The sequence below is a fragment of the Ranitomeya imitator genome, chromosome 4 (genome assembly GCF_032444005.1).
Source record: "Ranitomeya imitator isolate aRanImi1 chromosome 4, aRanImi1.pri, whole genome shotgun sequence".
NCBI classification, from domain to species: Eukaryota; Metazoa; Chordata; class Amphibia; order Anura; family Dendrobatidae; genus Ranitomeya; species Ranitomeya imitator.
Genome location: NC_091285.1, coordinates 405,660,192 through 405,684,833, shown reverse-complemented (window position 1 = coordinate 405,684,833; position 24,642 = coordinate 405,660,192). Strand labels below are relative to the sequence as shown.

The following is a 24,642-nucleotide window of genomic DNA, read 5'->3' as shown; positions in this document are numbered from 1 at the left end:
CATACAGACAGTTGCCCCATATAATGCTGCACAAACGTTATGGCCCCATATAGTGCTGCACAAACGTTATGGCCCCATAGATGCTCCATACAAACACTTGTCCCATATAATGCTGCACAAACGTTATGGCCCCATACAGTGCTGCACAAACGTTATGGCCCCATATAGTGCTGCACAAACGTTATGGCCCCATAGATGCTCCATACAGACACTTACCCCATTTGCTGTTGCTGCGATAAAAAAAAAAAAAATCACATACTCACCTCTCCGTCGCTCAGGGCCCCGGCACTTTCAATAGCCACCTGCTCCTTGTTCCGGCGCCACTCCATCTTCAGCGTCTTCGGTACTGACGTTCAGGTAGAGGGTGCGCACTAACCACGTCACCGCGCCCTCTGACCTGAGCATCACAGCTGAAGACAGAGCAGCGGCTGGAACGAGGAGCAGGTGAATATCGCGCAGCGCTCCCCCTCCCCGTTATCCTCACCTGCTCCTGGCACTGTGCAGTCCCTGTCTCCCGGCGCCGCAGCTTCATCCTGTACTGAGCGGTCACCGTTACCGCTCATTACAGTAATGTATATGCGGCTCCACCTCTATGGGAGGTGGAGCCGCATATTCAATACTGTAATGAGCGGTACCATGTGACCGCTCAGTAGAGGAAGAAGCTGCCGGCGCCGGGGAAGCCACAGACCTGCAGGGACCGCGCCAGGAGTAGGTGAGTATAATTAGACAGCCCCCGCTCCCCCTCCTTTGCCGACCCCTGGCTATGACTCGAGTTTAAGCTGAGAGGGGGACTTTCAGCCGAAAAAAGTGGGCTGAAAATCTCGGCTTATACTCGAGTATATGCGGTATTTTATTTATTTGTAAGCCTTTCAGAATCGTAGTTAAATTAATGCAATTATGAGTAGCTAAAGATTTTGATTATTAGTTTTGAAGGGGGAATGGATTCCTTGTCACGCAAGAGTGGGAATAATGTACTATGTGTAATGTGTAATTTTACACTGGGTTGTCCAGCTGCTGTATTATACTGTTGCTTCTCACAAAATTAGAATATCAACAAAAATTGTTCTACAATAAAAAAGTGAAAAGCATATATTACCGTATTTTTCGGACTATAAGACGCACCGGACCATAAGACGCACTCCAAATTTGGGGTGAAAATTGCAGAAAAAAAGATTTTTTTATAAAAGGGGGTTGGTCTTATTGTCTGAATTTACAGTGTCTTACCTGAGGGCTGGCAGTGGCAGAGCAGGGTCACAGGAGGCATGGTGTCGGCAGAGGTGCGGTGATGCGGTGGGCGATATGGCATGCACCTGTAGAGAATACGAAAGGCTAGCACTCGACTATTCAGGATATGACGGTGCAAGTGAACGGAACCACTAGTCCCACGCAATATACAGATATGTAATCACTGCACTCGTACTATGGAAAATGCTTGTTGCAGGTGAAAAAGTTTATTGAAACCAGTGTTGCAGTAAAATACAGTGGTGATGCGATAGGCATAAACAACGACGTTTCGGCCAGCTCGTGGCCTTGATCACAGTATCGCTGAAACAAATGACATAAAAACAAATGAATAACTATATACAGAACATATTTACATATATACAGTTCACGAAAACATGTCAGAAAACCAAGGTCAGAGTGGAATATATGATGTCAGTGCTCCTAGGTTTTGAGGACGAAAAAACGAACAATCAGGAAGCATGGAGATAGATATGGCATGCACTGAAGCTAGAGGATAAGACGATGAAGATAATGCAACATACCCTGTAGCTGCACTACAGTGTTGCTAAGCGTATCAGCCAGAAAAAATGCGTACGGTAGTCCTAAAGAATGATGAAACATGGAAGGTAATGGGAAGTAATTAAGAGTATCACCAGAGGCTAAGATATATCTAGATGGAAAAAGACCATAACGTACTTGCCAATCTATGTTTTTGCTGCTACTCATAAAGGTATAGAGAACCAATTGTCGCTGTACCATGGAGCATGCATATAGGTGTGGCTGTAGGAACAGACAAGAGTGAATTATCTGTTAGGTCCGTATGAGGTGGATAGGACAAATGGACTATGGTATACTTGCCAGTTTAGTGCTCCTATTGTATAAAGTGTACCGGGCCGGTCGGCGTAGTATGGAGCGCACATATGGGGCTGGCTATGGGGGATATATAAAATAGATATTCTAGGTTAAGTCCATATTAAGTCCATACTGAGTATAAATAGGTAACCATAATGTACTTGCCGATTTAATTGTAGTACTATTCAAGCTATAATACACCGGATGTCCCCAGTATGTGGATGGTGCATAGAGATATAGCTGTGGGGACAGACGTATACAGGGTAAGTGGATTGTCAGGTAGGCCTATAACGGGTAATTGTAATTTTATAATACATGCGCTACCTGCCAGTATGTAGACCCAGTCCCAGCACAACTGTACAGGTCCTGTGTTCTGGATGCAATGAGAGCAGTAGTGCACATAGATTTAGCTGTAAAAGAAACTGGTGTAAGGATGAAGTGTAATGGGAAGCCCGAGTAACTTATCTGGTAGATGGGGTCCTCACATCCGTAGTCCGCTGGTAGCGTTTGTGGTTGGGGGGCCAGCGTTGGTGGCCAAGTGGTGGATGCAGACACACACCGTGTCTTTGCAGAGGAGCGGCTGCCATGTCATTTCTGGCAGCGCTGTATATAGCCCCAGCCGGTCAGGTGACCGGATGTAACTAAGGGCGCCCGCAACTGCGCAGTCAGTGTTGAACTAGGTGAGTGAGCCCAGGAACGCCGACGGATGTGCTGTGCCTATAGGACCACGATGCCGAGGGGGACGCCAGCGTCTATGCTGTGTACATCAGAGCTGCAAGATGGTGCCCGCGCAATGTGGAGCTGGATAGAGACCCAGCGTAGCAGCGTTGTGGAATGTGCGTTCAAATTGCAACTCTCTTAGTAGAAAAAGAGGGACATATCAGTAGGGTTGAGCGACCTTGACTTTTTTAGGGTCGAGCCGGGTTTCGCGAAACCCGACTATCTCAAAAGTCGAGTCGAGTGAAATCGGCCGATTATGGCGAAAAGTCGAGGATCGACCGAAAGCCAATGGGAATTTTTTTTCTCTCTCTCTCTCTCTCTCAACTGAAAAGCTGGTGTTACACAGTGCAAATCGCTACAGCGCACAAGCGACAACATGGCGATAGGCGTCCACGCCCCTAAGACCTATGTCATCACTCTGCCCACGCCCCTTCATTGGCTGAAAAAAATGGCGCCAAGCGCGTCATACGAAACGCGACTTTGGCACGAAAGTCGCGTACCGCATGGCCGACCCCACACAGGGATCGGGTCGGGTTTCATGAAACCCGACTTTGCCAAAAGTCGGCGACTTTTGAAAATGAACGATCCGTTTCGCTTAACCCTACATATCAGCGTTACTACGGGGAAAAGGAGCGTGTCAGCGTTGTTAGAGGGCCCATGTAAGATGTACAGGTGTTCAAACTACACCTCTCTGACCGACAAAAAGGGGACGCCCCAGCGTTACTAAGGGGGAAGGGGAAGAAGGGGGCGCAACAGCGTTACTCATGTAAGATGTATTGAGAAATGTGCTGTACAATTGTATAGGGTGCTGATCCTTAGAAACTCTGCAGACATAAAATGCATACATACATTTACACATAACTGACATCATATATTCCACTCTGACCTTGGTTTTCTGACATGTTTTCGGGAACTGTATATATGTAAATATGTTCTGTATATAGTTATTCATTTGTTTTTATGTCATTTGTTTCAGCGATACTGTGATCAAGGCCACGAGCTGGCCGAAACGTCGTTGTTTATGCCTATGGCGTGCACCTGGTCAGGGTCCCTTTCTGTTTAGGTGGACGACACCACGCCCTGGTGTCCATGGGGGGGTTGCAACAGTGCTGTGGCAGCTGCAGAGGTGCAGGGATGATGAGGCGCAGGCGCGGTATGGCGTGAGCAGGGTCCGTTCCAAAGGTGAGGTGACGCAGCGGCCCAGTATCCAAAGTAAGCAGCAGAGCCGGGTGAATCATGGCTCTATCGGTGGCGGCAGCCATTTTCCTGAGGCTGCGCGTGCGCAGATGAAGTGCTCTGCTTCCCGGGGCTTCAGGAAGATGGCCGTGGGAGGCCGCGCGTGCGCAGATGGAGATCGCGGCGGCCATTTTCCTGAAGCAGAGTTCACAGATTTAGATCTTGGCTTCAGGAAAATGGCCGCCGCGATCTCCATCTGCACACGCGCAGCCTCCCGCGGCCATTTTCCTGAAGCCCCGGGAAGCAGAGCACTCAATCTGCGCACGCGCGTCCTCAGGAAGATGGCCGCCACCACCGATAAAGCCATGATTCACCCGGCTCTGCTGCTTACCAGGCCGCAGCGTCACCTCACCTGTGGAAGGGGCCCTGCTCACACCATACCGCTCACTGCGCCTCATCATCCCCGCACCTCTGTCGCCGCCACACCACTGCCGGTAAGCCTGCATTCCAACTATAAGACGCACACCCCCCTCACATTTTTTTGGGGGAAAAGTGTGTCTTATAGTTCGAAAAATACGGTATATAGTCATTACAAACAGAGTGATCTATTTCAAGTATTTTTCTGTTTGTTAATTGAGACATCAGTAGGTTAAGTGTTTTTGAATATCCATATTGAATCAGGAGCCCCATATAATGCTCCATAAAGTTTATGATGGGCCCCATAAGATGCTCCATATTAAAATATGCCCCATATAATCCTGCATAAAGGTTAATAATGGCCCCATAAGATGCTCCATAGACACATTTGTCCACGCGCCTGTGTCTGCCCGAGATCCCGCCCCGCAGTGTGAATAAATCAGAACACACTGCAGGGCGGTATCTTGAGCCTCGGGTACACGCAGGCGCGAGATGACTTCCATCAGGTGATGTGAGTCGAAGGGCAGCGCAAACGGCGCATGCCCGAAAAAGAAAAGCACAGCGCAGGCGCCGGGTACATTACTGAAGACAGAGGAGGCGGCGCCCAGCGCACTGAGGGGCTGACTGATGGCTGGGAGGCGGTTGTGTCCGGGGGAAAAGACGTGCCCCCGGACAGACTAAAGGTATAGCGCGAAAATTATAAAAATTAATATTGCTGCGTTGGAAGGGAGCACAAAAAGAAGAGCCACCTTCACAGAATGCAGCATTAGTGCTGCACAGGGTGGCTCTTTTAGTTAAAAACGCGAGAGGGGGGTAACAGGCTCCCTTTAACCCTATAGAGAATCTATGGGGTATGGTCAACAGGAAGAAGAGACACCAGATCCAACAATGAAGATGAGCTTAAGGCTGCTATCAAAGCAACCTGGGCTTCCATAACACCTCAGCAGTGCCACAGGCTGTTCTCCTCCATGCCACGCCGCATTGATACAGTAATTGATGCAAAAGTAGCCCCGACCAAGTATTGAGTGCATTTACTGAACATACATTTCAGTAGGCCAACATTTCGGATTTTAAAATCATTTTTTCAAGCTGGAGTTATAAAGTATTCTGATTTACTGAAATAATGACTTTAGGGTTTTTATTGACTGTAAGCCATAATCATCAACATTAACAGAAATAAACACTTGAAATAGATCACTGTTTGTAATGACTCTATATAATGAGTTTCACTTTTTGTATTGAAGAACTGAAATAAATTAACTTTTTGATGATATTCTAACTTTGTGAGAAGCACCTGTGTGTGAGGGCAACCACCAAAGTTATTTTAAACATACCCAGCTGTATAGAGCCTTTCTTTAGCATTATCTTGTGGAATATTGAATCTTCTGCCTCTGTAATAAAAGAATCATACCTTTATCAAAAGTGGTACCTGCACTTTTGATTAAAGGGGCACTTGCACTGCAAGATGATCGTGAACAAGCGTTTATTAGTAACGTTTGTTTCACAATTATCTTGCCAAGTAAACAGGCTGCCTGTCACCTGATGAATGAGCAAGACTCCTGTTCATTGGGTGAAATAATCTTTTGCCCAAAGTAAAGGATCACTGTTCATGGCAGCGAATCATCTTGTGTAAACCGTAATCTGAATGCTGAGAACCATGGCAGCATATGCATACTTAATGATCTAGTGTAGATCGCTCATTGCGCATTGCTTGCTTTTGTCTGTCTACCTGCGTAAACAAGTAGTCAAATGACCACTGAACGTTAAAGGGTTACTGATCAGCAGCTGTACCATGCTGCCCCTTCAGTCCCTGAAAACAGACCTTTAGGGGGAAATTTTTTTTCCAAATATGATCTAATCCTCCTGGAATACTGCCTCTGAGCTGGATGGATACCTTCTTTTTTCTCTACTGAATTTATGACTTTTAAGTCTTGCCCGTTATGTGTCCGTGGTACTGTAGGCCAATCACTATCTTTTCATAGAATTCAATATCTTTTTATTTGTAGAAAATGGATTTATCAAGTGCTATATATAATACAATATAAGATTTTCCCTGCTTATATTACCCTTCATGACTTGCTTATAGCCCGCTCTTCTTTCCGTAAAGCGTTCTTATTCAAGCTAATTTCAATAAACCCCTAGATGTACCGTACTTCTGTATAATTTTGGCATATTTCTGAGAAAAGTCCACAATCCATATTAATAAACACATTGTATTTTTATGCTGTTCTATTGCAAATGCTTATGAGTAATCAGTCTCTATCCATAGTAATCAACATATGGCGTTTGCGAGCAAACGCTGAAATATATTTGTGTCAACATTTTTCCCAATAAATTAATAGAATATATGTAAGCTCGGACAGTCCAGTTATACAGTTAAACATTCAGCTGCAATAATTGTACCCCATTTTTATATGATTGTAACCCATTTTATGCAAATAGATCCCCTATCATGAGGTGTATATATGCATGCCGATATAGATAAAGAACAAAGGTAACAGTGAGATGCTGAAATAGTAAGGACTTCTCTTGTTCTTTATAAAATATGTATATAATGTATATATCTCTATGGCTATGTTTCCACGGTCAGGAAAAGCTCAGGATTTGCTGCGGATTGGACGCTGCGTACATCTGCAGCATCCAATCCGCAGCGTCCAGATGTTACAGCATAGTGGAGGGGATGTTATGAAATTCCGTCTCCACTATGCATGCAGGGCCGCGTCCGGTGGCCCTGCGTAACCGAACATGCGACGCGTCTTTCCAGACCGCAGCATGTCTATTTATCTTTCAGAGACGCTCCGTCTCAGCAAGGTAAATAACAGTCTATCTATAGGATGCTGTGATTCCGCATGTGTTCAGTGACCACATCCGGAATCACTGCGCTTACAATAGGGGGCGGTGCGGGGTATCCTCTGCGTCCAAAGTGTAGAGCTTCCGGATCCTTGGTTACATACCCTAAGGCCACCATAGAAAATGCGGCAAGCTGCACAGACTGAACTGCTCAGTTGCGAAGCTGCGCAGATCTGTCAACTGTATTGTGGCCGCACCCAGGTACTTCACATCCAACCTCTATTGATTTGAATAGGGGACGGATGTGCAACACCTAGCCATGGATACACTGCTGTTGACAGAGCTGTGGTATACAACTCCGCAATCGAGCACATCCAGCAGGCAGCAGCACTGGGAACAGCCCATCAGCATTTGTGCTGAGTGCTGCACCTCCACCAATCCGATGTTATAAAAGTCCTGGAGAACCTCTGATGAGAATACGAATGATTAGTTCGTTACTTGTGTACTGGCCAATATCCTGTATCTATACATCAGTCACCATTTTAGAGAAGTGATTTGACTTTTTTGCAGCATCCTGCAATGCTTGACTTTGTTTCATGTGTTTTGCTTATAAAAAAACTTCCTGCATAAACTGTTTAGTTTGGGCTTGCTTATGTGTTTGGGTCAAAGATGCTATTTTCACTACCAGTGTCGTGCTTATTTATGATATCCGAATGACGACCTTTCCAGTAGTTGATTGCTTCTGTGATAAGCGTGAAATAAACGGTGTATGAAAATGGACTTCAAAGAGCTGAAATACAGTGTGTTTATCTTCAAGACACAAGTAATGTGTTTTTATATTCTGCCTGCAGTGTTCAACTTTAATTGTTCTTTTAATATAAACTGACATTATTTTAAAGTTCCCATTTTCTGTTATTGTGTTAAAGGCTACATACTCTTATGCAGCTATGTTTTTTTTTTTTTTTTGCTCCAGTGCATCTAAAGAGAAAATGACATGTTGGGTAATCTTGATTAAAATAATTCATCCATTAGGTCAAAGTAAAAGCGGAGTACACTACAGTATTTAGAATACAAATCTGTTGTACCTTTTGCTCCTGAGGAAGCTAGAGTACGAAACTCACGTGGATGTGCTATCGGATGTGTTGCAGTGACTTCTTTTTTCTTTATCTTGTCATCTGGTAATATTATCTGTATGCATTAGTGTAAGTTCTTTGCAGTCTATTTCTTTGACAGTTTGAGATAGGTCCACGTGATTCACGACCTCTTAACCTCTTGTAATCTTTTTTTTTTTTTTTTCTGGGCATCAACGAAACATGGCTGACACCCTCTGACACAGCCTCCCCTGCTGCACTATGTTACGGTGGCCTCCACTTCACCCACACTCCTCACCCTGGAAACAAACATGGTGGAGGAGTGGGCCTTCTCCTTTCTTCCAACTGTACCTTTAACCCAATCCCACCTCTACCCTCCCTTATCCTCCCCTCTTTTGAAGTCCACTTTGTCCGCATCTACTCCCCCTACAACCTCCAAATGGCCATCATATACCGACCTCTCGGCCCGACCACTGCCTTTATTGACCAATTCTCCACCTGGCTCCTTCACTTTCTGTCTGCTGATATTCCCACCATCATCATGGGTGACTTCAACATCCCCATTGACACCCACCAGTCAGCAGCATCCAAACTCCTGTCCCTTACTTCATCCTTTGGACTTACTCAGTGGTCCTCCTCAGCCACCCACACAGACGGACACACATTAGACCTGGTCTTCACCCGTTTATGCTCCCTATCTAACTTCACAACCTCCCCTCTCCCTCTATCTGACCACCATCTACTCACTTTCTCATCCCTGTCCTCCTCACCTGTCACCCATGTCCAGCACCATGCGCACCCACGCAGGAACCTCGCACACCTAGACACCAACACTCTCTGACTCTATCCTACCACTGTCCTCTATATCCTCACTCCACGACACAGACACTGCCACTGCTTTCTACAATGCCACTCTTGCATCAGCTATTGACACGGTTGCCCCTGTCATGCGTAGCAGAGTGCGACGAACCAATAGACAACCCTGGCACAATAACATCACTAAAAAGCTTCGGCAAGTATCCAGAATTGCAGAACGGCGTTGGAAGAAAACGCATTCACAAGATGATTTCACTGCACTCAAACAAGCAACACTGGCATTCAAATCAGCTCTCACCTCTGCTAAACAGGCCTACTTCACAACCCTTGTATCTTCCTTATCCCACAACCCCAAACAGTTGTTCAACACTTTTAACTCCCTCCTCCGCCCACCACTGCCCCCTCCGAGTTCCCTAATCGTTGCCGAGGACTTTGCCACGCACTTCAAAAATAAGATAGACCAAACAAGGCAAGTCTTTGTTGTCCAACCACCACAACCCCTTTGTATGAGAGACCAATGCCCAAACCCCATAACTTCACTCTCCAAAATCTCTGAAGGGGAGCTTCCTCATCTTCTCTCCAAATCACACCTCACCACTTGTGCACTTGACCCCATCCCACCTCCTGCCCAACCTCACCACCACACTAATCCCATCCCTAACCCATCTCTTCAACCTTTCACTAACTTCTGGTACTTTCCCCTCTGCCTTCAAACATGCCACAATCACACCTATCCTCAAAAAGCCATCCCTTGACCCAAGCGGTATGTCCAGCTATCGCCCCATATCTTTGCTCCCAAACTCCTTGAGCAGCACGTCCATGCTGAACTTTCCTCTCACTTTGCATCTAACTCTCTCTTCGACAACCTACAATCTGGCTTCCGTCCCCACCATTCCACTGAGACAGCCCTGACCAAAATTACTAACTACTTACTTACACCTAAAGCTAACAGACAATTCTCTATACTCCTCCTCCTAGACCTGTCCTCTGCCTTCGACACAGTTGACCACTGCCTCCTACTACAGATCCTCTCTTCCTTTGGGGTCAAAGACCTTGCCCTATCTTGGATCTCTTCATATCTTTCCAACCGCACATTTAGCGTTTCCTACTCCCATACTACCTCTTCATCTCGCCCCCTCTCTTTTGGAGTCCCCCAAGGCTCTGTCCAAGGACCCTTACTCTTCTAAATCTATACACTCGGCCTGGGACAACTCATAAGGTCCTATGGCTTCCAGTACCATCTATATGCCGATGACACTCAGATCTACCTCTCTGGCCCAGATGTCACCTCTCTGCTCTCCAGAATCCCAGAATGTCTGTCAGCCATATCCTCCTTCTTCTCCTCTCCCTTCCTCAAGCTCAATGTGGACAAATCTGAACTCATTATCTTTCCTCCATCTCGCATATCTTCCCTACCTGATCTATCTATCAAAATAAATGAAATCACACTTTCCCCTGTCCCCAAAATCCACTGCCTCGGAGTAACCCTTGACTCTGCCCTGTCCTTCAAACCGCACATCTAAGCTCTCGCCACCTCCTGTCGCCTCCAGCTCAAAAACATTTCCAGAATCCGTCCTTTCCTCAACCCACACTCTACCAAAATGCTTGTGCATGCCCTAATCATCTCCCGCCTCGACTACTGCAACACCCTCCTCTGTGGCCTACCTTCTAACACTCTCGCACCCCTCCAGTCCGTCCTTAACTCTGCTGCCCGACTAATTAATCTCTCTCCTCGCTACACTCCTGCTTCACCTCTTTGCAAATTCCTTCACTGGCTCCTAAATTCCCAGCGTATACAGTTTAAATTACTAACACTGACCTACAAAGCCATCCGTAACCTTTCTCATCTGTATATTTCCACACTAATCTCTCAATATCTTCCCTCACGTAATCTCCGGTCCTCCCAAGACCACCTCCTCTCCTCCACGCTTATTCGCTCCTCACTCAATCGCCTCCAAGACTTCTCCCGAATATCACCCATCCTCTGGATTTCAGTGCCCCAACACATCCGGTTATCCACTACTTTTGGATCCTTCAAAAGAAACCTGAAAACCCACCTCTTCAAGGAAGCTTACAGCCTGTAAAGACCACACGGCCACCTCAACCCCATTGGAGCTACTGCAACCCTCGACCTGCTGTATCCTTCCCCATAATCCTGTAGAATGTAAGCCCGCAAGGGCAGGGTCCTCTTCCCTCTGTACCAGTCTGTCATTCTTAGTCTTGTTTACTGGAAGTGATATTTGTATTTTGATGTAACCCCTTCTCATGTACAGCATCATGGAATGAATGGTGCTATATATATATATATATATATATATATATATATATATATATATATATATATATATATATATATATATATATATATATATATATATATATATATATATATATATATATATATATATATATTATAGTGTTAAAAATAGCAGTCCAATATGAACAAACAGATTAATCACTATTTTTGGTATAAATTATATTTCCACATGTCAAACAATTTACCGTATTTTTCACTTTTTTCCGGATTATAAGACACACCCCAAATTTTGAGGAGAAAAATAGGAAAATAACTTTTTTTTAATAAAATGGTGTTGCTTCTTATAATCCATGCATCTTATTGCTTACCGGGGGTGGTGGCTGTGGTGAAGCAGGAGCTCAGGGTTGCTGCTGGAGGCGGTGGGTGTTGCCGTCGCACTCTCCCATGCTGCCGGGTGCTGCCACCATTCTGTGTCCCCGATGCTTGCTGCCACACTCGTTTACTGGGTGCTGCTGCCGCGCTGTATCCCTGATGCTTGCTACCGCGCTGTTTTACCGAGTGATGCTACCGTGCTGTGTCCCCGATGCTTGATGCCATTTTCTGTCCAATGCTGTCAGGTGCTGCCGCCGTTCTCTGTCCCGTGCTGCAAGGGGGAGCTCTGCAGTTCCATCCATGCTTTCCTGTACGGTGGATTCCTTCCGAGAAAATGGCTGCCGGGAGGTGGAGCATGCGCAGATGGGGATCTTGACAACAAAATCTCGGTAGATGAGATTTCAGCGCTGAGATCTCATCTCCCGAGACCTCCCGGCGGCCCTTTTCCCGGAAAGAATCCACCGCACAGGAAAGCATGGATGGAACTGCAGAGCCCCATCACGCAGCACGGGACAGAGAGCGGCAGCAAGCACCGACGACACAGCGCGGCGGCAGCATCGGGGACACAGTGCGGCAGCAGCAGCACACGGCAACATCGGGGATAGTGTGGCGGCAAGTATCGGACACCCGCAGCGGCACCACCGATAAGGTATATCCGCATTGTAAGACGCACCCCCCATTTCCCCCCCATTCATGATCTGCAGGTTGTTGAGTCTGCGTATTAGAATAATTAATTGAACGGGGGAAGCGGGTGTTCAAATTAATAGCAGTGTGGAGTTCAATTAGTGAGGTCAATCATTCTTTGAAGAAACTGGTGTAAATCAGGCCCTTATTTAAGGGTGAAGCCAGGACATGTTGTACATACATTTCTCGTTGAAAGCCTGAGAAATATATGTCGTTTGAGACATTGTTCAGAAGAACAGTATACTTGGATTAAAAAGTTGATTGGACAGGGTAAACAGGGTAAAACTTATAAAGAAGTGCAGGCAATGATAGGCTGTTCAGCTTAAATGTACTTTGGTATAGATTATATATACTACCCTGTTTTCCCGAAAATGAGACACCGTCTTATATTCATTTTTGCTCCGAAAGTTGCACCATGTCTTATTGACAAATTGACAAATTTTTTTGGAACAAGAAAATTAACATTTATTAGCATACCAGCATATGCTCAACAGTAATCATCACAAAACAGTAGAATCAAATAAACTGTGAATCATATCAAGAATTTCTTGTTACTACTGTATAATTACGGTATTTCCATGTAGAACATGTAAAACAACGAACAATGGTTCATTTACTGATCTCAATATTTAATAACACAAAACAAGATTTATTCAATGACAGCCATGTCATCATCTTCTGGAACATCATCATAACAATCCAAACTCTAAAGTTCCTGTGGAATTTCTTGTGACTCCATTTCTTTCAGAATCATTGGCCCATATCTCTCATGTCTAGTAATAGCACTGTCCTTAAATGAGCACTTCTTGTCAAGGTAGCCTGCTCGTAGTGCATTTGCAATGCAAGTGTCAGTGATTTTCCCCCATGAATTCTTCACCCAAGTCACAATCTCTGGCAGTTTAGGTTTCACAAAGTTTCCACGTTGATTTCTCTCCATTCTATTTTCAATGTAGTCATTGATTGCCACACGCAAATTGTCCTTGAATGGCTTGTTAATGGCGATATCAAGAGACTGGAGATGAGCCGTCATTCCTGCAGGAATCATTATTTGATCTATTTTTCTCTCATGAAGGAAGTTCCTCATGTTTTTGGCGCGGTGTGCTGACTGCATCCCAGATCAGCATTCCTCTTTGGCTCCCTCGCGTAACAAGCGGCAGCATTAAATCGACCCACTTCCTTATAACTGCTTGTGTGGCCCAGGCCTTTTCAGTTTCAAGAATATAAATGCCTGAAACACGTTCAATCTTGTTTTTCTTGTCCTTTGAAATGAGTAAAGGTGGGACTATAGTGCCATCCAGACGCATCGCCAAAATACAGGTAACACGTGTACTTTCATAAGCAGTGGAGGGAACGTACACTGAGGAGGCACCTCGTTGTTCAATTGTTGTTTGAGATGCTCGGCCCATAAACACTGCAGTTTCATCCATGGCAATCATGTTGGAAAGATTGTATTTAGAGAAGTTAGCATCATCAACAAAGGTCTTGAATGCAAATGCGCGTTTAATAATTTCAGCATCTTCCAGCCTAAAGAGTGTTGTAGATCTTCTCAAAGACAGTTCACTTCGTTACAGGAAGTTATCCAGCCAGTGTTGTGATGCCTTGAATTCTTCAGGTGCAATTTCAAACTGTGGTGCCATTGTAAGGGCAAATTCTTGAATCTGAGCCCTAATCACAACCAATGTCTTTGCTCTCCTGTCAGCAACCCACTCACAGATCAGGTCTTCCAGCTCGGAATATAATGGTTGCTGACCAGATCCAACCTTGCGCTTTTTAGCATTTCCGCTGTCCACTTGTTGACTGAGGTTACCATAATCTGCTCGCCATTTTTGGACCAATCGGACACTCAACATTTTCTCCTTGCAGAATTCAGTAAGATTTTTGCCCCAAGATTCCTCCACGATTCCTTTTTGTACTCGACGGAAGAGCTCTTTCTTTTAGCGCTCATGTCTAGGGGTAAAAATATACCGTATCACCATTGTTTACGGTATTTCTTTTACAGTACTGTAGTTTACGGTAGACCGTTCAGCAGAAAAGCAGACCACAAATCAAAGTAACACACTACAGTAAGGTACTGTAATTGCCTGACTCCCACACAGGGCTACAAAACATAAGGGCTCTAAAATGGCTCCCACACACTTTCTGGACACTGTACCGCTATCGTAACAATCATCCACAGCAGTTCCTTTACCGTAACAGCCCCATCATCGTTTTGCAGCCCCAAATATTACCATCATCCCATTGCAGCCCTCATCATCCCTTTACAGTCGCCAATACAGCACCCCCATCATTCCATTACAGCCCCCATCATTCTACAGTACAGTTTTGCAGCCTCACATCATCCCACTGCAGCCTCCCATCATCCCGTAATCCCACTGTAGCCTCCCATTATCACAGTATCCCATGACAGCCTCCCATGTGTGCACCATACACACACACCCTTACACAGACACACACTCTTTCACTTTCTTACTGGTTTCCTCAGTGGTGCTGCTTTCAGTGCTTTGGTGGTGCAGGAGCCCTGGGCCAATCAGAGCGCAGGAGCCCTGGGCCAATCACAACCCAGGAACAATCAGAGGTTATGAATGACGTCAACTGGCCCATGGTTTCTGCGCTGTGATTGGCAAAGGGCTCATGGGCAGAGATCGGCACACAGCTCTGAGGCTGTGATTAACTCCTGCGAACAGCGCGGCTGCAGTGGCGGGCACCGGACAGCGGGAGCGAGACACAACTGCATGCCCCATGCACAGAACAAGGTATGCCTTATTTTCAGGGGGGGTTACTCATATTAGCAGACACAGTTCTCCCCCTAGCATGCTTTACTTTCAGGGGGCGCCCTATTTTCGGGGATCCGGGTATTTTCTGTACAATTTCAGAATAGTCGCTGTTATTTCCCCGTCTTACCTTCTGCATTCATTTAGGATTTTATGTTCCTTTGTGGGATATGACCTTCCTATTGCTTCTCTTTTCTGATCCTTGTTTATGTATAAGTTAAGATACACAATTTTATTTGTATGTACTCTGGCACATTGGTCTTTTGTTTCTTTTAGTTGTTGAAACCCCTGTGTAGTCTTCTCTTGAAGTCTAGTTTTCTCCCAACCACTCTCTTCTTTCTTACCTTCAGAAAAGAGCAGAGTGGATGCAATTAAAAAGGAAAAAAATACTGTTTTTGACTCATGTTTAACTGTTGATTATTTAAAGGGAATCTCTTAGTAGAATAAACCCTCCTAAGCTTCCTAAATAGGCGTGCGGGTCATAAAAAGTGAAATAAAATGATACTTTGATATCTGCGATCCGTTATCTTACTCTAGACGAGAAATCCATATTTTATTAGGTAAATGAGCTGTTAAGATCTATGAACTGGACATAGATCTCCCCAAGTCTCTGCCTCCAGAACTTATTTTAAATAAAAGGGGACATTACCAGTGTGAGACATGTAATGACTGACAGTCTGCAATTCTTATCTACTTGTCTCACACTGGTAACTCCCCCTCTCAGTTATAATAAGCTCTGGAGTCAGATTCTTAGGAATATCTGTACAGGCCATTGATATTAACAGCTTATTTACATATTAAAAAAAGTGTGGATTTCCCTGAAATAAGACATTTGAATCACAGATATCAAGGGATCATTTTATTCAGCTTCCTATGACCTGTGTGTCCATGGCGTAGAAATGTTGATCCTACTCACAGATTCATTTTAAGGAAACCTAATTCATACTTTATATAAGATTTTAGTAAATACAATGGTATAGATAGTGGATCCATGTGTCACCAAGGACGCCTATTTTGGCCCAAACTCTATCCCCAAAGAGGCAATTTTCAATTGTTTAAAGTGAAAACTAGAAGGTCCTCTCTATTGCTAAAGAATAGAGAATGCCTGATTCATCAAGACCGGCATTGTTTGCTCAGGCCTTGATGAAGAGGTGTGCAGGAGTCAGATGTTCCTGATACACAAAAACGTGCATGCCTCTTTATGAAACTGGAGCGTCTTGACGAGTTGCATCAAGGTACTGGATCAGGATTGGGATTGGACATTTCTTTAAAAGGGTTCTCCCATAAACTACATTTATCACTCATCCACAGGATAGGTAAAAATGTGCGAATGCTGGGGGTCAGTATGAAATGGTCTCCCACTGACCACAGATGAATGTGAATATGAATTCCTAAGTCTCTGATAGGACTCCAGAAGCTTTGTCCTTCACTGGAAGTTTTAGGCTGCTTTTCATGATCATAGTGGCTACACATGCTAACCAACTTTCCATCCACAAAGGAGGTATTGGACTCACCAATTTTGGGATCGGTGGGAGTCTCAGCCAGGTATCCCACTATCCTACATTTAACCTATAGGACAAGCTCTTTGAGGATATCCTCACCCTAAACACAGCAGGATTTACATGGCTTCAAGTAGGCAGTCAGTCTCACCCGTCTTCCCTATCCCCCACTCCAATCTATGTCTTAAATATTCCGAAAAATGTAAACTGAACTTTTTTTTACTGACTTTGTTTTTCAGAGTGCTCAGTTTTATAAAGTTACTACTGAACAATATCAGTCCGCTGCAAACACCGTGGAGTCAAGATTCAAGTAAGGACGTTTTTTGTTTGTTTTCGTATTTGTAGGTGGTAGAAAGAAAGACTTCTGTATGGTATATATGGTACCTATAGTGTTTGTGTCAGAGTTCCTGGCAGAGTTATCCTGGAAAGTAAAATGTGATAAAATAATAAAAAATATATGTGCTGGTCCTCCACACTGCTCATTACTTACTGGGCTGGAGTAGTGGTTTACCGTCATGTGATGTGTTGCTGCCAATAACTGACCTCGTCCGCAGTGCTGATAAGTATACATTTAAAAAAAAAAAAATTGAAATAAAATTTCAAGCTTTGGACATTTCTCAGGCACTTGGTGAAAACCTGTTAGGCAAAGGCTGAATGTGTAATTATTATGGGCAGTTCACATACCACTTTATCTTGTGTCCTAGAATAAAGGCCAACCTATACATTAGAATAAATTCCATCAATCCCGCTAAGGTCATCCAACAGCCTAATGTGTATGGGGGCCTCCCATCTCCTACCCCTACAGATCATGTTGGGGGAGAGAAGGATCCTGGCTGCTCAATTTCAGCAGATGATCTTTTTGTTCTCCATTGCTAGAGGGGTCTGACCGAGAATCTCTCGAGTAGACCAAAGGCGTGCTCGGCCAGGCGTTCCTGTGAATGGTCGAGTCGGGAGTGATTAATGTCAATGGTTCAGTGGATAGCTGTCTGATCTGTGTGAGGGCCCCACATGTTTAGGGATGCTAACTTCACCTTTTCATTCATACAAATAAAAGTGAATACTAAGTAAAATCATATCTGCAATATTCCTTTTAAAACTGGTTGACATCATCTGCCATCATTGTTATATGTACTGGTGTTGACAGACAAGTTTGCAGTACAAAAGGGAACTAAAAATGGAAAGTGTTTTGTTTTTTTTTTCTTTGTGGGAGATATGTCTGCCCCCTGTAGCTGTGGAATTATCATGTGAACACAAGATACCGTATATACATATCTCCATGTTGACAGAAGTGTCACAATTTTTATTCTTTCTTCTTGGTTAGATTTTCACCACAATAGCTTTGACATTACATTGCATATTGCTATGAGCTTTTGTTACAGGTAATCTTTCATCAGGTTTTTGCTAACTTAACTGAGAGCAGTATATTGTAGGAGACCTGAATTCCAGCAATGTATCACTTAGTTTACTGGGTGCAGTTGTGATGCAATCAGTTTTTAGATGTAGCGGAGCTCAGAAAGCTGCTCCCACCCATACCACAGATTATAAGACCCACTTTTTTCATAAAAAAATGTTGGTAGAAAGAGTATGTCTTATAATTCGAATGTAGCTTACCGGTGGGGAGGGGGGTGATCTGCTGTGGTGGAGTGGGGTCCCAGGGTGAATGCTGCAGGAAGCTGAACGCGGCAGGAGAATGGGGCGATGCTGAGGGATTGAGGCTGGGAGGAGTAGATGTTCAGCGGTGCAACACTGCAGTAGGCTCCGGGCTTTCATAATATGTATCCCGAGATCGCAACCTGCTCATGCGTCGCCTATGGTGGCCATTTTCACAAAGTTCACATTGAAAACCATGGAAAGTGTGGGGGTTCCGCTGACAGTTTGTGAAAGCCCGGAGCCCATCACACTGCTCAACACCCACTCCTCCCGGCCTGGGCCCCCTGCAGCGGCTCTGTGACCCTGCTCCACTGCAGCCGCCACTCCAGTAAGCTACTGTAAAAGCGGATTATAAGACGCACCACTATTTTATTTAAAGAAATGTTTTTCTATTTTCCTGCACAAACTTTGGGGTGCATCTTATAATCCGCAAAATATGGCCCATTGTATATTGCCAGTAAGCTGCGAAACATGGGTGAATAAATGGTCCATTTCACTGGATATGCGGCCTCACTTTCCATGTTGGTTGTATATTGACAGTAAGCTGCTAATCTGTGCTGGGGGCGTAGTTGGACCACGAGGCATGTGAGCTGTTGTCTGGGTAGTGCTAATATTCAACTGCCCAATAAGTGACACAGTGAAATCGGTGTCTCAGCCCCTACTACCTCGTGCTGCCCTCAGATTACATAGCATAAACCAGCTGACAGATTCCCTTTTATCATGCTTTGACAACTTGCACATGCATGGCAAAAGGAGAGAAGGGGGGAGTTCCTTTTGTGTTAGTGAGCAGTTTATTTGAAGGCGAAAGTGTAGAGGTGGATGCAATCAAGATATCCAATAGTTTTGGGGCTTTGGTTTGAAAACAAATATCAAAATCCTCCCACCTGACGTTTAATACAATTATGGCTACCTGCTGCCACCACTATGGGGAGTGGACTGCATATGTTTTTTGCATTAACCTGAAGGGGTAAGTTTTCTCCTTATGGAGAGTGACATGCCAGTGTTAGACTTTAATGCCTTGCATGCTCCTCTGGGAAATGAAATATGCAAACTGTCAGAGGAAGTGGACTTGAACTCTAGTGCCACCTATTGGTAGTAGCAATCCTAGAAGTCAATATCGACCCTTTAACGAGCCTTGCAATATGACTAGCAGGCGGCTAGAGAAGGGGCTTTGAAGCTGAGAATATTCCACAACCAAACTGGACATCAATTGTGAATGAATACAAGTCTGAAAAAGCCGATCGCTGACGTTTTACATAACGAATGCAATTACTGTAGGTAGTTCCTGCTGATCACACAATACTACTACATTGTGTGAAATTGTTCTGCACTTGATGACAGCGGCATGACTTTTCTTCCTTTGTCATTAGTACAAAGACTGTAAGGCAGTGGTGTCAGAAAGAAAGGGTGCATGCCACCTGAATCCCTTCAAGCATGTAACCAAGGATTGGAATGCACAGAGTACATTGGGAGAAGCTTATTACCTCTTTCTCTTAGTGCAAATGAGCTTACAATTATGCACACTCTTGATAAATGCCTGATCTGTGCTCGGCCTGGAGAAACATTGATCAAATTCCCAATGATCAAATGCTTTATCTCTGTGAGCCACTAATTCACATTGATCACATTCTAAATGATCAAGTTCAATGGGCTCCTGCGCAGCGCAAATTGCATTATAAGAACATTACTAAAACATGCCACTGTTTCTAATGCAGGAATAATATTTCCAGCAGTTGCATTATAACCATTTTTATTAGATTATGAAGATGTCGTCCTTGTAATGAAAAGTTTACACAAGAAGAGAAGAATTTGATATTACAGGAAGAACATGGCTTTGGGCTAGGATTTGGGCTTTTACAAAGTAATTACATTTCTACATTTGTATTAGCTTTCCTCCCCTTTGTAATTAAAGGGATGGTAGCAGGAAACACACCAGATGCCTCGGTAACATTGTATTCCCCCTGGCCATCCGAGTCAAAGTATAACGGCTTTATTATTCTACTAAAATCACAGTAATTAAGAAGCCGATATCGTGTCCCTAAAGTTTTTTTTTTTTTCTTTCTATCTCTTGTTAGTTATTTTTTAACAGGGCTAACAGCATAAAATAGGATTATGTTTAATTGCAGATCTGTCATAAGTTTATTAAGGTTTTTTTTCCAACTACATTCATGTAATAGGTGTCCACAGGATTAATGGTTAATAATCCCCATTTATGAATGGAGTAGTGGTGTGTATGCTGGACCACCGCTTCATTCACAGAGGGGACTTTGGGTTTCATCTTTATAAAATTAGTATATTAATTGAATTCCCAAATTATAACACGTTGATACTCCCTTACTTAATTGGATTGCTGGCGTATTAAGACTTACGACCTCTCATTAGTTTGTTCTTTGGCAGCAGTGTCTGAAACCAAACATTTAGGAGATGATTAACTATATAATAATTTCTTGTTTAACTCCTTTCCGGTAATGGCTATTTTGTGGTTTCTTTTTTCTGTTTTCAAGATCCATAACTTTTTTATACAGATATTTGCCCCATATAATGCTGCGCATGGCCCAAAACAGATATTTGCCCTATATAATGCTGCACATGGCTCCATACAGATATTTGCCCCATATAATGCTGCACATGGCCCCATACAGATACCGGATATACTTGAGTATAAGCCGACCCGAGTATAAGCCGACCCCCCCTAATTTTGCCACAAAAAACAGGGAAAACTTATTGACTCGAGTATAAGCCTAGGGTGGGAAATGCAGCAGCTACCTGTAAATGTCAAAAGTAAAAATAGATACCAATTAAAGTAAAATTAATTGAGACATCAGTAGGTTAAGTGTTTTTGAATATCCATATTGAATCAGGAGCCCCATATAATGCTCCATAAAGTTTATGATGGGCTCCATAAGATGCTCCATATTAAAATATGCCCCACATAATCCTGCATAAAGGTTAATAATGACCCCATAAGATGCCCCATAGACACATTTGCCCCATATAGTGCTGCACAAATGTTGATTATGGCCCCATAAGATGCTCCATAGAGATATTTACCCCATATAATGCTGCACAAACGTTGATTATGGCCCCTTAAGATGTTCCATACAGACACTTGCCCCATTTGCTGTTGCTGCGATAAAAAAAAAATATCTTATACTCACCTCTTGTCGCTCAGGCCCCCGGCACTTTAAATATTCACCTTTCCTCTTTCCAGCCGCCGCTCCGTCTTCAGCGTCTTCTGCACTGACGTTCAGGCAGAGGGCGCGCACTAACCACGTCATCGCGCCCTCTGGCCTGAGCGTCACTGCAGATGACACTGAAGACAGAGCAGCGGCTAGAATGAGGAGAGGTGAATAGCGCAGCGCTGCGCTCCCCCTCCCCATTATACTCGCCTGCTCCTGGCGCGGTGCAGTCCCTGGTTCCCCGACGCTGCAGCTTCTTCCTGTATTGAGCGGTCACATGGTACCACTCATTACAGTAATGAATATGTGGCTCCACCCAGGGCTGTATTTAGAGTTTCTGCTGCCCTAGGCACTTTTAGTGCTGCCTCCCCCATTGTTGAGTATGACACTATCGGCAGTGACTTGGCAATAATCTCTGATGTGAAAGTTGCCTTTTGCAGCAGATCCGGCAGTTTTTCCGCATCTGCCGCATAACGGATCACTTACGGCAACACTGCGTTCGTCCTCATTCATTCCCTATGGGACTTGCGGACATGTGCGGCACTTGCGGTTTTGCCGCGATCCAGTAAATGCGGTACTTGCAGCAATTGAAAAAAAACGCTGCTAGCAGTGTTTTTTTTGTCTCACCGCAAATGCAAAACCGCAAGTGCCGCACATGTCCACAAGTAGCCATCACTACCTGTCCCTGCACCTTGCTAGCTCATCCCTAGCCATTCCTCCCTGACCTAAAACTACACTATAAAGCTTTAGAAAAACAATGTATTAACTGACATATGCCTATGATAATGAGGGCTCCAGGCTACGGCGTAGACTGGGATGGGCAGTCTCCGGGTCTCCATTCTTTCTCTGTGCACACCCTCAGTGCCTGCCTCACTGCCTGTGCTGCACTGTGCACAGACATCCCTCCACCGGACCCGGTAATCGCCGCTCGGAGTAACATACCGGCAGAGGTGTATCTAGGTTTTCTGGCACCCGAGGCAAGAATTCATTTTGGTGCCCCCCCCCAGGACATATGTGATTTGCACACTTAGTCATGTACCCACGAGCTCCTCTCCCTAATGCTCTCAATGTTCAGTGAAAAACTGAGAGAAGCAGAAGAGAAGCTCGTTGTCACAGGACCATAAGTGTGAAAGTCGCATGTGAGTGAAGTGTCCATGTGACAACTACTGGAACCTGCAGAGCTGAATCCTGACATCGCTGTCTTCTGAATTCTCACAACTAATGCACTGCACACTTTTAGGATTCTCCCTTGCCGGTGGACGGTCACGTCAGGACAAACATGAGATTTGTATACCTCTGGCCACATTGTGACTAGACGTGCCCGGCCTCGCTCAGTTCCTTTTCATTGACGGAGGCCACATATGTCTAGTCAGCACGTGACCGCATGTATGTAAATCGCCAGCTCGAGAGAATCCTGACAGTGTGCAGTGCGCACTGTGTGAACTCAGAAGTCTGCAGTCACAAAGAATGACTGCAGACTCATCACAAACCTGGACATCCCCTTTAATTGTCCTAACATAAATAAAAACATGAGTTAGTCAGTATCACAAATACCATTTACATTAAGGTACTTTATAGATGACGTCGTCTCTGGAGTCGTTCTCCTTTTCTTCATCTTGTCCAGATCCCGTGATGAGTTTTGTCATCCACAGCCATCTCTGCAGACTTCCATCTTCTCCGCTCTTTTGCAGAAAATCTCCACATGATGCCCTTAAAGATAGACATGTCATTAAAATGCTCCTGAATAAAACATTGCCCCTCACTATATTGTCTGCACAAAATATGACCCCCACACTGTCCCTCTTATGGTACATGCTCTTCACACTGACCTCTCCTTTCCATACCGGCCCCCTTCTTCACACTGTCCTCTCACACTGTGTCCCACTCTATAGGGCCCAGTATTTATACTGTACTCTCTCATCACACTCCCCCTCCTTGGTATAATGTCCCCTCCTGGCTGTGACCTTACACTGTCCCCCCATGCTATGAACCCACTACTCAGTTTCTATTCTGTGCCCACTCACTTTTCTCCCCCCATACTGTCTCCTCACACTTCCCCTCCCTCCCTCCCTCATACTGTCTCCTCTCACATCCCTCTGTTTACCATACTGTCTCCTCATATATTTACCCCTCATTTTTAGGCTGCCGTCACACTAGCAGTATTTGGTCAGTATTTTACATAAGTATTTGTAAGCCAAAACCAGGAGTGGGTGATAAATACAGAAGTGGTGCATATGTTTCTATTATACTTTTCCTCTCATTGTTCCACTCCTGGTTTTGGCTTACAAATACTGATGTAAAATACTGACCAAATACTGCTAGTGTGACGGCAGCCTTATACTGCCTGCTCACCTGACTCCCCATACTGTGTCTGCACACATCCCATCACCTCATGGCTTAGCTCCCCCCCCCCCCCCCCATCATATATGCATGGCTCAGCTCCCTCCCATCTTGTATGCATGGCTCAGCTCCCCCCATCTTGTATGCATGGCTCAGATTGTTAGCTCTTGTGAAGAGGGCCCCTGCTACTCGGTTGTGGTCTTAACGTATTACTTTCTAATATGTGGCGTTTTTTGTACATGTCCTTTCTAAATTAGTAAGTGCTGTGATGTGTTGGCGCTGTATAAGATTATAATTCGTAAAAATAAAGGCATGTTGCAAGCACTGTGCTAATACACTGTACACACACACACTGTACACACACACACACACACACACACACACACACACACACACACACTGTACACACACACACACACTGTACGCACACACACTGTACACACACACACTGTACGCTGTGAAAACACATACACAACACAACCCACTGAATTCAATGAGATTCTGCAATGCTGTGCTAATGCTGCCTATTTTTCCGTGGCGGAATCGTATCGCAGAAAAATACGCAGCATGCTCATTCTTTGTGCGTAATCGCGGTGATTCCACACACATAGGAATGCATTGATACGCTTACTTTCCGCATGATTCTCTGCCCACCATGCACAAAGTAAGCAGATCATGTGCGGATGGCACCCGGGTGTGGAGGAGAGGAGACTCTCCTCCAGGCACTGGGAATAAAAAATAGTTCTAATACTCTCCTTCTGGCGGCCCCCGGATCCAGCCCAGGCCTTAGTGATGCTCCCGGCA

General features: G+C 44.7%; 1 protein-coding gene across 1 annotated transcript in view; it reads left to right on the top strand.

Moving 5' to 3' along the window:
• Positions 1–24,642, top strand: part of CHCHD3 (coiled-coil-helix-coiled-coil-helix domain containing 3) — a 294,252-nt gene that overhangs the window by 194,886 nt on the left and 74,724 nt on the right. Inside the window, exon 6 of the mRNA XM_069765357.1 lies at positions 16,909–16,979. Coding sequence (XP_069621458.1) covers positions 16,909–16,979 — 71 coding nt within the window. The remainder of the gene's footprint in view (positions 1–16,908; positions 16,980–24,642) is intronic.